Source organism: Pholcus phalangioides, unplaced genomic scaffold (genome assembly GCF_987345545.1).
Source record: "Pholcus phalangioides strain wild (caught in Gottingen) unplaced genomic scaffold, Ppha-v1.0 ptg000013l_1, whole genome shotgun sequence".
Lineage (NCBI taxonomy): Eukaryota > Metazoa > Arthropoda > Arachnida > Araneae > Pholcidae > Pholcus > Pholcus phalangioides.
This window is the reverse complement of record NW_028301606.1, coordinates 20565588-20581924: the sequence shown is the minus strand read 5'-3', so window position 1 is coordinate 20581924 and position 16337 is coordinate 20565588. Positions and strand designations below refer to the sequence as shown.

The 16337-nt window shown below is 38.5% G+C and overlaps 1 protein-coding gene across 1 annotated transcript in view; it reads left to right on the top strand.

Annotated features, from left to right (window-relative positions):
- Window positions 1-8629, top strand: part of LOC149078748 (uncharacterized) — a 211092-nt gene extending 202463 nt beyond the window's left edge. The window contains exon 4 of the mRNA XM_089240848.1: window positions 4106-8629. Coding sequence (XP_089096974.1) covers window positions 4106-5695 — 1590 coding nt within the window. The 3' untranslated portion in view covers window positions 5696-8629. The remainder of the gene's footprint in view (window positions 1-4105) is intronic.
- The last annotated feature ends 7708 nt before the right edge of the window (window positions 8630-16337 follow it).

The window sequence follows — 16337 nt, the reverse complement described above, 5'->3', positions numbered from 1 at the left end:
TTTAAGATACATTTACTTCATAGCTGCAAAGGAAATATAGAAATTTCAAAGTTTACAAGGAAACTAATAACTAACTTGCATATGCGTGAAAATGAGTATACATAAGTTTACAGTATACTTCTTTGAAGTTTGTACACACATAACTTTATCATCGAAAACGCATATAGAAACGTCTAAATACCATTGAAGGTGTTTCATGTCCGTTTAAGATGTTCATGGTGCCGTTTTTAAAGTATTAAACACATCAAAGATGGTTGAACAAACAACCATTTCTTTAAACCAATATTCACCCAGGAGCATAGCTCTTTCTACTTATTGAATTTGCTCTTTGAGTAAATTTACGGTGGGGAAAATTTTTATTAATAAGCTCCAGGCACATCAGTGCACACGAGCTCCAGAACCCCGGGATAGTGTTCAGTGAGCTTCCCTCTTTTATGTGGAGGCTTTATGGATGGACGTGTCAACACCATGGGCATCGAGGCAAAGCGATATCTTTGAACCCTATACTATGCTTGGAAAAAACCGCTACAGATTTGCACATTTACTTTGGAAAATTATGATACCAGATCTCATCATATACGATCCTTACGGGCATGATGCCGCCGGGCTATGATTGGATAGAACGTTAACATGAATGATCTTAGGGCAGTTTTGTGGGATTTTGAAAATACCCGAGGATGATGTCACTCTCCGCTATCCATATACGAAGGTTCTTAACAGCTGACTGATGCAAAGATATATTTAGGAAAGAGAGAAAATTCAATTGTGTATGTGCCTCGCGGGGAATCAGTGCACACGAGCTCGAAGAAAAGATAAGATATTCGTTGCCCTTGCAATCTAGTGGTCTAGGGCGCTCACCCGGCTCGTGATAGGATGAGGGTGCGATTATCCGCAAGGGCAGTTGAATTTTCCCCTTTCCTAAATATATCTTCATATCAACCAGCTATTAAAAACCTTCGTATGGAAGCAATCTGGTGGCAGTGTGAGCAATTGTGAGCTTTGGCCTGAATTAGGTCCGACCATCCATGTAAAGGCTCCGTTCAGTGCACTTAATTTCTCCAAGGAAATATCGAGATACTCGTTGCTCTTGTAGTCTAGTGGTCTAGGGTGCTCATCCGGCAAGTGAAAGGGCGTGGTTGGATTCCCCGGAAGGACAGATGAATTTTCTCATTTTCTCTATTTCCTAAATATATCTTCGCATCAGGCAGCTGTTAAAAACCTTCGTAGTTTTAAAATAGTCGCACTTTTTCCCACCATATATCACTTAAAAACTTTAATAACTTACAATATTTCATACAGATCTTTGCGGTTCCCCTCAATCAACTAACTGCCTTGGCTGCCTTCCACTTAATTTTCTTATTATTTATTTCCTTGCCCCTCTTAGAATATTCCAGGGTCACAACTGAGCCATATGGAAAGGGCAGTACGCAGAATAAAATTCTGGAAGGAAGGGGGGGGGGGTAACACAAAAATGAGCTACCACCCTTCAAAAAGCATTTGACTTAACAGAATTTGGTTTATATAGCATGTATAGGGAATTTTCTTTTGATTACGCCTCTGCGTATGGGTCCAGATTGTAAACCATTGATCTAAATTCTAAATCATGATACAAATCCTGGTGTCAGCGGGAAAAACCGTGCAAATCATCGCTAATCATGGCCAACCAGTAGGTTAAAGTCTTTGGGTTAAATTATCTCCCAAATTCAAATCTCGCAAACCCAAAAAATCTCCGCGAGGCCCGGGACATGAGCAAAGCAGATATACGCGATCGTGCCAATTTTGGATTTCGAAAGGTCAAATTGACGCTTGCTTAATGGTGAATTTTGCGTTTTCTTCTCGAAAATCAAAGATATTTTTATGATTTGACGAAATGGTGACAATTTACACAAAGCTTATGAAGCAGTTTTTTTTTTTCGGGTAAATTTCGGGTAAAATTGGGGAATAATTTTTCCCTAAATGCAGTGATTTTTTAGAATCACGGGTGAAATTCGGGAGATAAAAGAATTCCTCTTGAGTCCGGGAGATAGAGCAGAAATTCGGGATCCTCCCGGAAAATCCGGGGGACTTGGCAGCTATGTAATAAGAATATGCAATTTGCTTTTCCTAATTTTTTATAATATAATTTATTTTTACCATTCCAAAAGGAAAAAAAAACCATATTTGTCTTCTATTTAGTAATTTTATTCCAGCACTTACTTCCAAGAAACGGATTTCTTCTTTATCTTTACCTAGTCTTCTCTTGTTCCCAGCTTCTCAAACAATTCAAGGGCCCTCCCCTCAGGAGTAAAATGACACAAAAATTATTGAAGTTGACTGTTACAAGATGAAAATTGCATGAACTGCATAATAAACACCTCAGAATGACATTCTTGATGATTCCTACTCACGTAATAGTCGTAGTTAATGGAACTTTAATTGCCGCTCGTATCCAGGACCCACAGAGAGGAGAAAAAAAAAGTTATAGAAAAAATATATAGAGGAAAGAAAATATTAAATATGGAAGAGAAAAAAAAATTATAAGGGAGGAGAAGTGAAGAGCAAGTCTCGAACGGAAAATAAAAATTCCTACTCGTATAATGATAATGATTCGAATCTCAAGTGTGGAACGGTTCCAGTTGCTGAAAAACAGCAGCAACCATCATGGCGTGTATAAGCCAAAGGCAATGCTTTTATTAACTTCCACAAAATTGGGCAAAAAAAAGTACTAGTTAGTATGAAAAGCTGCCCTTTTCTGCAGGAAATTGAGGGTTTTTTTTTATGTATTTAATATTCTATTATGATAATAATGATATAGAAAATAGTATAAAGCTCTCTTTAAATAATGATGGTATTCCAGAGATAAAATATGGATGATTATACAGAATTCGTTTTCCTTTTTTAAACGCACATGTACCAACAAAAACGTCTAATTAGGAAAATGAGACTATTTTATACGTGAAAATATTATATATACGTATTTTTTTGTACTCCAACCGCTAGGAAAATTATTTTTTGGATGAATATGAGATGTAATAAGATTTTACTCGACTTATATATTTAATTTCAGATTATCATTAATAAAATGATTAATTCGCTGATTTTATGCTTATTTCATGATCTTTACCCTTTTTTTTCAAATTAGTATCAGGCACTGTATCTCAAAGTAATTATCATTTACTGGTACTGTATTCACACTACTAATTTTTCATTTATTTACCTTTTAATAATTTTTCTAAGGCTATGAGATTGGTGATTTTTAGAAGCAATTTGATTTAATTTTGTTTATCCAACTACTTGCCTTGATATGGCCATTCGACGAGGCGGAGCAAATGACGCTGTTAATATTTAGTTTGTTCCCTCATCTTGGTGTTTCGTACTTAAAACTATGAAGGAATCTTTTCGAGGAAAGTTTACTTTTTTACTGTACTTTTTCTCGCAGAGATTAAAAACGTGAGGCTTCACATTTGGCGATTTTCGCAGTCACTAATTTTTACAGCTAAGTTGGTAATATTTAAGTCATGGTTTCCGTGGGTTGGAGGGTACTGAGTCTAGGGGTCCGGCATGTGAATCGCATTATATATATATATATATGATTTTTGTACTCACGGGCCCACTGTCTTATTCCAAGTCCTCCCCCCCCCCCCATTATCGAGAGGACGAAACATTTTCTACTATATGAACTGATTTTTTGTAATACTTTCAGTATTGGTTTACTACAAACTCCTTCTTGCCCGGACTAGAGTTTAATGATTCTCCCTCTAGTTGCGTTTAAAGTAGTCACGATTTTCTAACCAAATTTAATTATGTCTTTTGCACATCTGAATTTTTCATAACTCTTCGAAAGCTTCTTTTACCACCTTTCATGACTCCCCTCCATCGGATTTTCATCCCTCGCCTCTTTAGACTATCCCAGGACATCGGGGGGGGGGGGGGGACCATGTGGCTCCAGGTTGAGGAAAGACTGCCCTAGAGCCATAATACACCTTTTTTGGAAACCTAGTTTCATCTGTAGGTGCAGTACCTGCAAATATGCAGATTTTATAAATTTCACCAAGTTAAATAAGTTTGATTTCAAAAGTTTTAGAAAAAACTGTAGTTCTTAATACTTTTCTCTTCTCTATTGCAGTTGCTTGACGTTAAATATGCCAGTTATATACAACAGCACGCAGATCCACTGACAAGAGCAAACTTTACTTTACCGCCTAGCAATAAAGAGCAGCAGCGACCTACCAATAATGGGAGACCGAACGTCTGCGGCACAGCACCCCAGAAGCGTAATTCCCACCAGCAACAACAGCAGCAGCAACGGAACCATCGGAACCACAAGAAAAAAGATCCTTTCCATCCGATTTACGAGGAGGTCTCGGCTGCCTCCGACGACAAAGTTCAGTCGATCGGCCACAGTTACGACTCGGACATCGAGGATAGCGAAGTCGAAGGCCGAACCGTTGGTAGCGAGGACGAGTTCGCCGAGGACGAACTGAGCGTGGCTGGTGAATATCAGCCGTCTAATCAAGAAGGGGAACCGAGTCAACCTGAATCGACGACGAGTAGCCTACGGGGTTCCACTGGTGGAGATCTATACCCAGACGTGGTTGGCGGCTCAAGCGAACGGTTCTGCGCACCCGCGGACTCTGAAAACCGAGCTTTAAAGAACGTGCTTCGAGGACTGGAACTCGGAAGCGCCCTCAAGAAACACACTCATTCCCTGGAAAGGAACAAGGACGGTCACCCTAGCAATAGCTTCCAGGCGAAGCAGAACTATTACCTCAACAAGAGCATGCTGGGGCCGGACTTCACTTTCTCTGGAGAAAGTGAAACAGACGCGATCGCTCGTCTTGAGTCCGGTGGGACGGTTCCTGTTTCCGGCCAGCAGGATGTGTGCGCATATCCGGGTTCGAGATCCATGGGGGCATCATTGAACTTTGTGGGCCCACCGCCCACTATTCAACAGTCGCAGCATAGAGGTAGCATCACCTCGCGTTCGGCGTCCAGTTCTCCTCCTCCACCTCCTTATGCGGCCTGCATAGGCTCGAATAGAATGATACCAGGCAGCAATGGACAGGCTCCAAACAACGGGGGATCTAACAGGGAGATTATAGCGGCATTATACAACCCCCAAGTCGTCTCACCTACGATGTCTTCCGGAAGGTTGCCAGATTCTTTATTGAGAGAGCTGGCTTTCAAACTTCCCGGAGCCAAATCCCAAGGGGTACCTGTAGTTTCCCTGACTTCGGCAGCAGCCATGAGTTCCAGATCGCTACCGGTTCCCCCGTCCTGCAGAGCCGGTGGAACCGGAGTGCTGTTCACCGTGGACAATCCATATCCCCCTCAGTCAACGGTGGCGACTACGATGTCCAGGGCGAGGTCGGGGTCAGCTACGGAATTCGGTTATCACCCTTACGGACCCCATATTATGGGCACTGGTCGACCGCCGACGCCGCCGCCACCGGAGAACATTTACGCTTCGATCGACGACGACGGTCCTTTCACCATCGACGGCAGCCGCCACCGAGTCAGCACATTCGGCCAGGCCCGTAAAGGTTCTGCAGAATTCAGAAACACCTTCGGGAAAAACAAGCCCCTCGGAGCTACAGTGAGTGGCAACAAGGAACAGGGTATGTACGAATTACACGCGCGTCAACAGGAACAAGATCCGTCGGCCTCGTACGGCGACCTTAGGTCAAACTACGATTCAAGGACAGCTTGTTCGTGAAATTAAGCCTAACTAAAACTAACCAAACAATTATAACGACAAGAGCGTCTGGAAATGGATTCTGGTACCGTAATAAGACATGATGGATGCGCATACCACTTACAAACACACATATACACTCTATAGAAATTTTCTAATTGGAATGTTATGTGCCAACCGATTATTATTATAACAAAGCGTTGCGCAATGTGTCCGTCTGTCACCGAATCGCGGCTGGCAAAACTCCCAGAAATGGGTGATCAGGACTACCACAGGTAGTCGTGGAGCTTGAATTGAAGAATGAGAAGCTTTTCGTCCTATATGTGTATTGTATGTGTTCAGAAAAAAGAGAGATGATGTTTTTCGTTTGTTTGCTCGGAGGTGCGATCAATACCAAAAAAAAAAGAAAGAGAAAGAGGTATTATATATATATATAAGTGATCTTTCTATGGATGTTTTAGAGTTAAATTTGCAATTCTCCAAGTGTAACTGAAATAAGGCATCTAATTTATGCAGTCAAGTCTTTTATTTAGTTATGAGTTTTTTTTTGGGGGGGGGGGGTCTGATATTATGACGTGAAAAGAAATTGTACCAAATATTTCAAAATTCCTGTTTTACAAAGTGTCTCGTAAACATTGTATAAACTCTGAAAGACTGTTGTTAGAACGATGAGTGTTGAAAAACGCTTCTGTGACTCGTGATTTCCGATTCAAATCCGAAACAAAGTTTATGACGTCACTTCCGAATTGGTCCTCGGTCTAGAGGTCACCATATTCATTAGTTGTGTCTACTTTCGGTTTTGTTTATAGATGTGTAGTAGGCGAATTGAAAAACCTGGCTTATACTGAGAGGAGTATTTCTAATTTCACCGGACAAAAATTGGAAAATTATTTATCAATTTCTAATCAGTCTGATATTTTTTTAAGGTCCTGTAGCTCAGGTCGATAAGATATTCGTCTGCTGTTCCGGACTCTTCTACGAAGCTGGAATGGAAGAGATCTCAGCAACGGAGTAAGTGCGGTGGCAAAACTCTGACGTTCATTCATTCAGATACTCGCCTGAAGTACCAAAGGATGTCTAGAGCGGTCACGAGTTAGATACCCAATTCGTTCTAGTGAGAAACTTTCCTGACTTGAACAGAGAGAAAAAAACGACCACATGGCCACAGACATGTTGCTACGGCGGGGAGTCCCACACCGAGGGATTTGCTCACCAATTTTTCGGTGAGGTAAAAAAAATCATAAATGTCAAACGTTGCTGTTCGGAATCGACAGTAAGTTATAGGTCCCAATCTAATTAGCCCTCGTGTGCAGAAAACGACTGTAGTGCACTAAAAAAAAAAAAAATAAAATAAAACTTTTTTAGGTTTCTTTTGATGAACTCATACGCCTTTAATATAGCTAAAAAGTTTGAAATTTTTTTTCTCAGACAGCTCGGTTTCATTCGGGGTCTTTGTAATAAGCCAGATTTTTCAATTAACCTACAGCATATACATTTCAAGAAATCAGAAACGGTTCAACCCACAAAAGCTGACTTAATTGCGAGTCTTCATTTAGAATTTGGTTTTGTAGATGATGCGATTGTTCTGCATGTCGTTCAACGGCGTACATGAGCATATCACTATATGTATTGCAGCAACTTTTCGTGTGAATAATGTGATTATGAACAATGTCACACAAGTTTATCTCATTTTCCGTTTACTATATACAGGATTCATATTTATTGTTACTAATATCACACACAGGCAAAAAACATACATAAAGAAATTGTAGCCAAACCCCGTATACAGGGTTAGCCAAACTGACCCACCGAAATTAGGGAATGTACACTAATATTGGTTTCTTGATTGGGCATATCTGTTTGGTGACACTAACGGATAAACAATCACTGTTTGGTGACATGACTGTACCAACACTGCTGTTAGGCAACCTTGGCGGGTAGACATCATTCAGGTGAATTCGTCCTTTTATTCACTCGCCATGGCTTGTCATGATTTGATACAATGGTGAACGTCAACGTCATAAATTTTGTTTACCGGTGTCCTCGATATTTATGAGTCATGGAGTGTACAAAATACATGGTTTTCGGGCACTTTTTATCTACTTCGAGTGAGAATTCTGTATCAGAGTTTACGGGACTCTGAATATTTGAGTCAATAGAATATCAATTCAGTGAATTTTATCATTATAAGATCATTTTTATCATTTACAAGAAATATCAGATAGAAATTGGTCAATTTTCCAAATACACTTAATTATATTGAATCTTCCATTCGTTCAGTATCACGTGACTATTTGCGTTGACTGTAGGCCTACTCACATATCACTAACGCTCGCATAAGTTTATTATTATTTCTACGTAATATACAAAATTTTATACAATTGCAATATTCACATTCATTATCAATTACGTGGGGGAGTATTCATACGTATCTGAATGTTATTTTTCTCGATAGATGTCTTGTTTGTATAACTCTTAGATATATAATAATTATTATTATTTGTGATGATTCCCTTATAGTCATGCAAGTATATGTAGATCGCGATCGTAATATGTGTTGATGAACGAATTAATTTAACCGCGATCTAGAGAAACTAGATACAAGAAAAAAAAATATTATAAGAGAAATGTCATGAATGTGATTTTGTTCTCGTTATTCTATATCTCTCTTTTCTTTTTTATTCGTGACATGAACATGATTAACGCGAGGTGAAAATTAAAGAAGTATATACATGTAATTATATATATATGCTGATACAATTTCATGGACTCGAGAATTATACAGTGTTTGATAGGTGTAAATATAACGAATGAAATTATTTCATCAAAAAAAAAAAAAACTAATTGTTCATATATAAATATTATATGTAAAGTTCATGATGTATGTTCGTTGTGCGCGTGAGTGTGAATATGTGGATAATGTATTTAATATAAAGGTAAAATATAAACCGACATAAAAATTATTGGCTCTTTGTCTTTTTTTTCTGACTGATTATTGATTAATTTCTCAATTAATAGTTGAATTCACAATTGTTCTCTCATTTTAAAAATAACAGTATAACCTCGATATAATGATGTTTTTTGGACTTAGAAACAATAGCGATGTAGAGAAGTTATCGTTATATCGAAAGGTTCGTAGCATTATCATCAGGCACACCACCAAATTTACGCTGTTGTTGACGTCTCTTCCGAATTGGTGTCATTAGCACCACAAAAATGTATTTATAGTTTTTTGTCCTTCGCATCACGTATATCTCTAATTCATTAGTTGAAAAAAATTCAGTTGGTCGTTTAATCCTAGTAATTTCCTAAACAGCACCAAGTATTAAGTAAAGAAAAGTTCTTAAGTGAGTGTGTAAAGAAAATTTACAGTAGAGGTCGTCCCTCAATATTCGCAGGAGTTACGTTCCGGGGGTGACCATGAATAACACAATCCATTAATTTTTGCTGTATTGGACATCTAGTTTCTATCTGCTTTATGTAGCAGAAATATAAGGGGCGTCCAGTGATTTTTGGCGATGTTTTCTGCAAGAATATTATAATACCTGTTAGTCATTCATTTCTTCTTCATTTAGGTAAATTTGTAACTTCCAACACGGTCCCGTCCCTCGACAGGGGCGGCGGCTAAAATTGGCTAAAGTCTACAGAACCTTGATCATGTTCGGTCTGAAAGAAAGAAAGTGTATGGTAATCAGGCTTTCTCTTCCAAAATTTTCTGCTTGAGAATAACGTATTATGGATGGTCTATGTGATGGTACAATACATTGCCAATTTAAACTTACGATTATGTAAATAATGAACTAGTCGTCCACTTCTTATTCTAAATCATCATGCCGTATCGCTTCGGTTTCAGAAGTAGTCAAATCGATTAATCCCTCCCCTGCCAATTTCTGAATTGTTGTTAATTATTTCTGTTATTTCCTTCTATGTTCACTTCATTGAACCTTTCCCCATTCGCCTGCTTCGCTAACGTAACGAACAATATCTTTCATAACATTTCGTTAGGCTCTGTAGAAATGGCTGTGTCCTCGGGCATATATTGTGGCAAAAGTTCTTCCAATACGAGATGTTCCCATCCCCAGTTGTACCAATGACGCTAATGACATCTGTGAAATCCATTCATTATTTTAAGACGTTTGCTGTATTTGCATCTTCTTCGAATGCCTGCACAAATCATCATCGAGTGACACTTATAGCAAGTCATGAATGTTCGCATAACATCCGAATAAGCAGCTGAATGCTAAATGTGTTGTTATAGAAGGCATATCGAGGGCTTAAACACTACAAAAAACTTCAGGAGGGGATTTTAAAACATTTATTTTTAACATGTGCAATTTATATTTTGTTGCGATACGAGCATTAGCACTGTGCAGTGGTGTTTTCGCACAATACTGTGGAGACCGCGAATACGAAAACCTCGAATATGAAATTCGCGAATACCGAGGGCAGATTGTAGGGAGGATAGATAATGTAAAATACCGATGCTATTAAACACTCTCTCGGAAGAACAAACACCAATGAGAAATTTAAAAATATGTTGAATGTGACCTTAAGTGAAATATAGAAGATAGCGTTGTAGCGGTTTCAAAATATCCCCACAAAATATCGTCATAGAGGGATTCATCGTAGTAAATGATATCGTTGTATCGAGAGGAGCTTAAGATTAGACTATAAGCAATTCCAAACGGGATGCGAATTAATATCGTTGCAGAGGTATTTATAATTTAAAATCGAATATCGTTGTTTGGAGGTTTGACTGTAATATCAATTAGAAAACTGATCGTGAATGGACTTTTAAAGAACAAACCAAAATAATATTTTTTTAATTAGAAATAGATAGGCGTACAGATGGGAGGGGGGACATAGAAGACCCGTGCCCCTCCCCCAGCTGATCAAACAATGAAATAATTAAAATGACGAAGAAAATACCTTTACATACTATCTTAATTAATTGCTGTTTAAAATGTTTTTGAACGTTAGTAACTCGAGAAATAACTTGTGCCCCCCTACAAACTCGGTGTGCGTTCTCCAGACACCGAGCCTTCATATGTTCCTGAATGACTCACGACGATCAACTCAGACTACAATGAATAGCTGCTGCACCTGTCAAAGCCATGTGGCCGTTTTAATTAGAGAACATCGTTTGAGCATGAGCACGTAGTACACGTAGTCTATTAGCACCAAAGGAGTAGAGAAAACTAAGAATTACTCTAAAAAAGGGCATGCTTACCTTTAGCAGTTGTACACAGCCCTGGTCTATCGTATGCATCCCTGGCCTATTTATCTATTATTTCACATTCGAACCGATGGCTCTTTCGGAAATAAAATTATTGTATGATCCACCTGTATAATTATGTAAGTTTTATGTGTTTTGGGCATTTTTTGTGTGTTCAAGTACTTACTTTTTTCTCTTTTAACCGAGCACACCTCCAGTCTATCGGAATGGGCAACTTACTACGACTGAGTTGTACCGGAAGTGTGAGTGTGTGTGTACCTACTGTATGCACCGACTGTATGTGTACAGTCTAAAGGATATTTAGTGATTGGTGTGGGTGGATTTTTAGTGCTGTCATCTATATTTCAAATTGTGGGTGAAGTGTAATGATTGAATATCTGTACCGTTGTGTAGGCCTACTGCTCTCTGTGGCGAGAGTTTGTAACTGTTGAAGTACTGCCATCTATCGTCTAAAAACGGAGTACTATGGCTGAGGAAAAGGTATACTGTTTTTTTGGGATGGAAAAACGAGTAAATGCAAACTGTATTTACCAGAGAAATTTTTAGTTTAAAATCGATTATATTAGCCTGCCTGGCCTTCTGTAAACCGTTGAAGGGCAGTTGTAAGGGCAGATCTCGGCAAAAAATTCTTACATTCCGCAAAATCCATTTTCTATCATTTCTTTTTTCGGAAGGGGGAGCCAGGGGAATTTGACTGACCAAAAATGAGGGAAAAAAGTATTATTGTGGTGAGAAAATTGAGAAATATCGGAATAAAATACAGTGGAACTTCGGTTAACGAGCTTAATTCGTTCCGCCAATGTGTTCATTATCCGAATCGCTCGTTATTCGAATCAAACTTCTCTGTACGAATGATGGAAATTCTGATAATTCGTTTCACAATTGCTCATTTACATGAAAATGACTAATAAAAATGTCATTAATTCAATAATGCACGACAATAATAATGTAATATAAATTCCGGAGAACACAATATTTTCAAAAATGGTGGTCCTTGTTCGTGAGCTAACCCCATTCACACAATAATGCAATCAACCTACAATTTTCTACACACACACAAGCAGATTTAAAAAAAACTTCAAACGCACATATGCGTGATTACATTGCTACATTTGGTTTCGCATCGTGAATATTCACACACTCGCACGTGTGTTTATTTTTCAAGCTGAGCACACTGATCGCGAAGACTGTGGGAGAATATTACCCACAATTTCATAGGACGAAAGCGGAAAACCATCAGTTCATTTGTGATAACGTGAAAATAAAAAAACGAAGCGCAAAAATTTTACTCGTTTATGCGAATCGCTCGTTAACCGAGGTTCATCTGCATCCTTTATATGCCGCATTAACCAATTTCTGTTAATTAAAATGCTTTTTGAAGGGTGGTAACTCAAAATTTCTCGCAAAGAAAATTTTTTTGCCCCCCACCCCAAGACTTTTGTGTTCCCCCTCAAAAGGGCGATCCTATGTAAGCCCCTGGGAGGGGGCACGTACATGTGCGTGAAGCCTTGTGTAGCATACGTGAAAATGGTAGGTAATAAACATTCACTGCCTTTTTAGGACTATGCATGCGGGTGCCTGAACATTATTTCACCTGAAACTGAAAGCGTATACATGAGGGATCTTCAGCCTATTGCTCGTGAGCACCATAAAATGCTCACATTCATGCTCGTAAGTTATCGGTCGATTTCAAATGAAACAGCCCGCATTCACGTTGCGTTCAAAGATTAACAATATTTTCAAATGAGCTTAAATATACACACACACACACTCTCGAAAAAAGGTGTAAGGCTCTTGGTGCACACAAAGCTACACGAAATTGTGTTGTAACTACATCTATGAGGTATAACTTCAAAGGGTGTGACTTTAAGGGGTTACTTGTCATATAAACCAGCTCATGCGAAGATTGAACGTTCCGCCAAGTTCCAGAAATTATGACACCAGTACAGTATAACACACACAGTAGTCTCAACTTCCATATTCCTCTCTCTATTATACCATGAATTGTTCCCTCTTCTCCTGTATTAAAGCTATACCAGGCTGAATCATAGATAGGTGATCGAAAATTCGGTTTGTGAGTTGCTGTTGTATAATCAGTCTAAGACTAAAGGTAGCACATTGCTCTTTCCTGTAAGGTTGAAGAATGAATAGTTATAGCGTCAAATATGACAATGGCAACTTTTCTCTATACATTTTACGCTCGCATCACACTATGAGAGTTCATTTTCTGACGTTATCGGCGCCTTGATAACAAGAGTTATTCTTCGAAAATCAGAATGACAAATTGACTGTTCTCGTCTCTCTCAAAAGCGGAGGGGGGGGGGGGGCGAGGGGAGTGAGTTCCAAGAATTCTTGAAATTTCTTCTGTATTTCTCCATGAATATTTCGAATAGAAGAAATGAAAAATGTCTTGCGTTATACCGATCATTGGAACCGAATTTAGATTTGCAGCAGTTAAAAGAGAGAGAGAGTCGGTACAGTGTACGCACCACAGTATACAGACAGAAACGATTGGGGTAGGGACTTCGGGATGGAAGTGGCTAGAATGAGAGAGAGAGAGAGAAAGCAGAAATTTGCAAACGTCGTTGTCGACATTGGCCATTTATCATTCGTCAAGCATCAGTAGAAGCATCGTCTATCACTAATGGTAGTGTGGCGTGACTGAGAACTCTTTTGCTCGAGATATACGGTTGAGAAAAGGGGGCCGAAACTATATCGATTCTCTCTCTCTTAACCGGCAAACACCATTTTCCCAACCATTCTCCCTATTGCTCCGGCAATTTTCGAGTAGAAACAAGAAGGTAGAGATGATGGTTTGGTGGTTGTTGGCTGCTGCCGCACCAAAAGGAGCAAGGATGTGTATATATATGTATACAAGAGCGTGCCCAGGTTGGAGAAGTGGAGCTAAGGTGAAGCTGGGAGATGGACGAACGAGATGAGATGACCATTAAATACATCAGGAGACCGTGTATTCCGATGGTTCAACCACGAAACAATAACTGAGTGTATACATATATATATATATACGCACACACACGTGCTGGAGCTGTTTAGTTTGAAACCTTGAGAAATGGATGATTGGGGATGAATACGGAGGCAAAGAACGAAACAGATGATCCAGAATTTCATAGATCTCGAGTGAAAATATTGTTCCACGTCCAGATGTGACGTACAGGATCGGGGGGGGGGATATCTGCGTGTGTGTGTGTGTAGAGACATACACTTATGAATATTTCTAAAATTAGTACTTCGTAATTAACGACGAAATTATAATCTTTCAATGTGGCTTTTAAAGTAATACGAGAAGTTAGTAAAGTGTAAGAAGTTCAATAAATCAGTTCAAGGAATCTCATAAATAATTATTATAATTACTTATGAATTACTCAAATATATGACAGCGAATATGCATTAGAAAAGTATTTACTGTAATACCCACGCGTGGGTACTACACTGCAGCCAGTATATAATATCCGATATCTACAATTTTTCAACGTCAATAAATGGACGAATATTTTAATTATTAAAATTGAATAATTTATCTTTGAATTAACCATCGGTCAACAATTACATTTCTAGGTCAGAAAAATTATGGCATTTTCTAGGTGAAATTACTTTTTTAAGGGACATTTCCAAACTGTTATGATTATGAATTCATCGTTACAAACATCATGTATTTCAATGAATGATAGTCTTTTCCTGAGGTGCGCGTTAAATCTTCCAGGATGGTTCGGTAAAACGACGAATCGTGTGGCTCTAAACGGTTTGAAAATTTTGGAAAGAGCATGAGTAAGACCTCTAATTGTTGTATTTCCACGATTCTGCTTAATATTGACTTGAACCGAATCGGGCAGATCGTAGACACAATAAGATCATCATCATCGTTCTCTCACTCGGAGTTATTGAATGAGCAGCATGCTTCATTCTGCATGAACATTGTATCACTTGAAGACCATCTTGCTAAGGCCCAGAATGCACAAAACTGTTTTTCTTGTCTATAAGCTGGTCGTCACATTTATGTGAATCGATTATGTGACAAATGTCATTGACTAGACAATGATAAATGGAAAATGATAAAGAAATGAAAAATTCGAAATGACTTATTCATTTTGAATGTCATTGAACTATAAAAGTGTAAAAATTATGTAGTTATTGAGCACCCAAATCGATCCTGTACTGTCATGACCGAAAAGTTGGGATCGGAAATCTGGGAAAGAAAGCGTTAAGTGCGGGTAAAACAGCAACCCCTTACAACATGAATGTCATATTTAAGTACTACACGTTATTTGGAAACCTTTTCTAATTGGAAGTATACCTCTAAAATCAACAGTTCGCGAGTAAAATGCCATACCGTAATTCCACACAACTATATGGTCCTGGGCCAAAATTATAGTCCAAACACCCGTGCTCACTAAAACATCGATAATCGAAATGCTAACAACATCTAATGGTCGGGTTTGCGATTTTATCAATTCCGTAAAAACACGCATTAGCAACTCTTATATGAAAATTGTATCTGCTTCTATTCTCTGAATTGCATATTGACAGTTTTATGAATTTTCTTAATATTTCTAACGATTAGATTTTCTTCTCACTGGTATCAAAAAGGTGGAATTATCTCAACTCACCCTTTATTTTTTGCTGTCGAATGTAATCTTGTGTTTATTTGCTCGTCACAAGTTTATCATTTTTGTCGCATCAAGGTCATTTTCTGCACACTAGGGCTAATTAGACCGTGAACCTACAACTTATTGTCGATTCCGAACGGCAGGCTTGTTTATTATACTCATCGAGAGGTTGGTGCGCTAACCCCACGATGGGGGGGGGGGACTCCCTGCGGTAGCAATATTTTCTCCTGTTATGTCAAAATTTTTTGTTGTACCCTGTGTCAGGAAAGTTTTCTGACAAGGATGAACCGGGTATCGAACTCGCGACATCTCTAAACTAAAAATAAACACTATATCTTCTAATTCTGGCAATAAAATTAGTTGTTCGTTTAAAACTAGTATGCAGCATCATAATAAACAACACGTGGCGTTATACCACATATTGTTTACTTTAATGCCGCTTAACGGTATAAATCTTTACTTGTTACAATGTTTTATGTTTGTCGCAGAATTTCAGCTATTATTTTCCGCGTGACGAGTATGAACACCTATTTCATATAAATGTTCATACTTTATTATTATACAAATGTCAGAAGTAGAGTCGAGTTGGACTTTTACTGTTATCTATCCAATTTTAAAAAAAAAAGTGTTTGTTATAATTCTTCAAAAATAGGTTGCTGGATTCAAATTGGTGCCCAACATGAACATGAATGTATGGTCATGATATCGAGAATTGTTTATTTTGATACTGCGGACGATAGTAAATTTCGTGCCCCATAATACCTGTTAACTACGTTTTTGTTTTGCGTAGAAATTCCCCAAT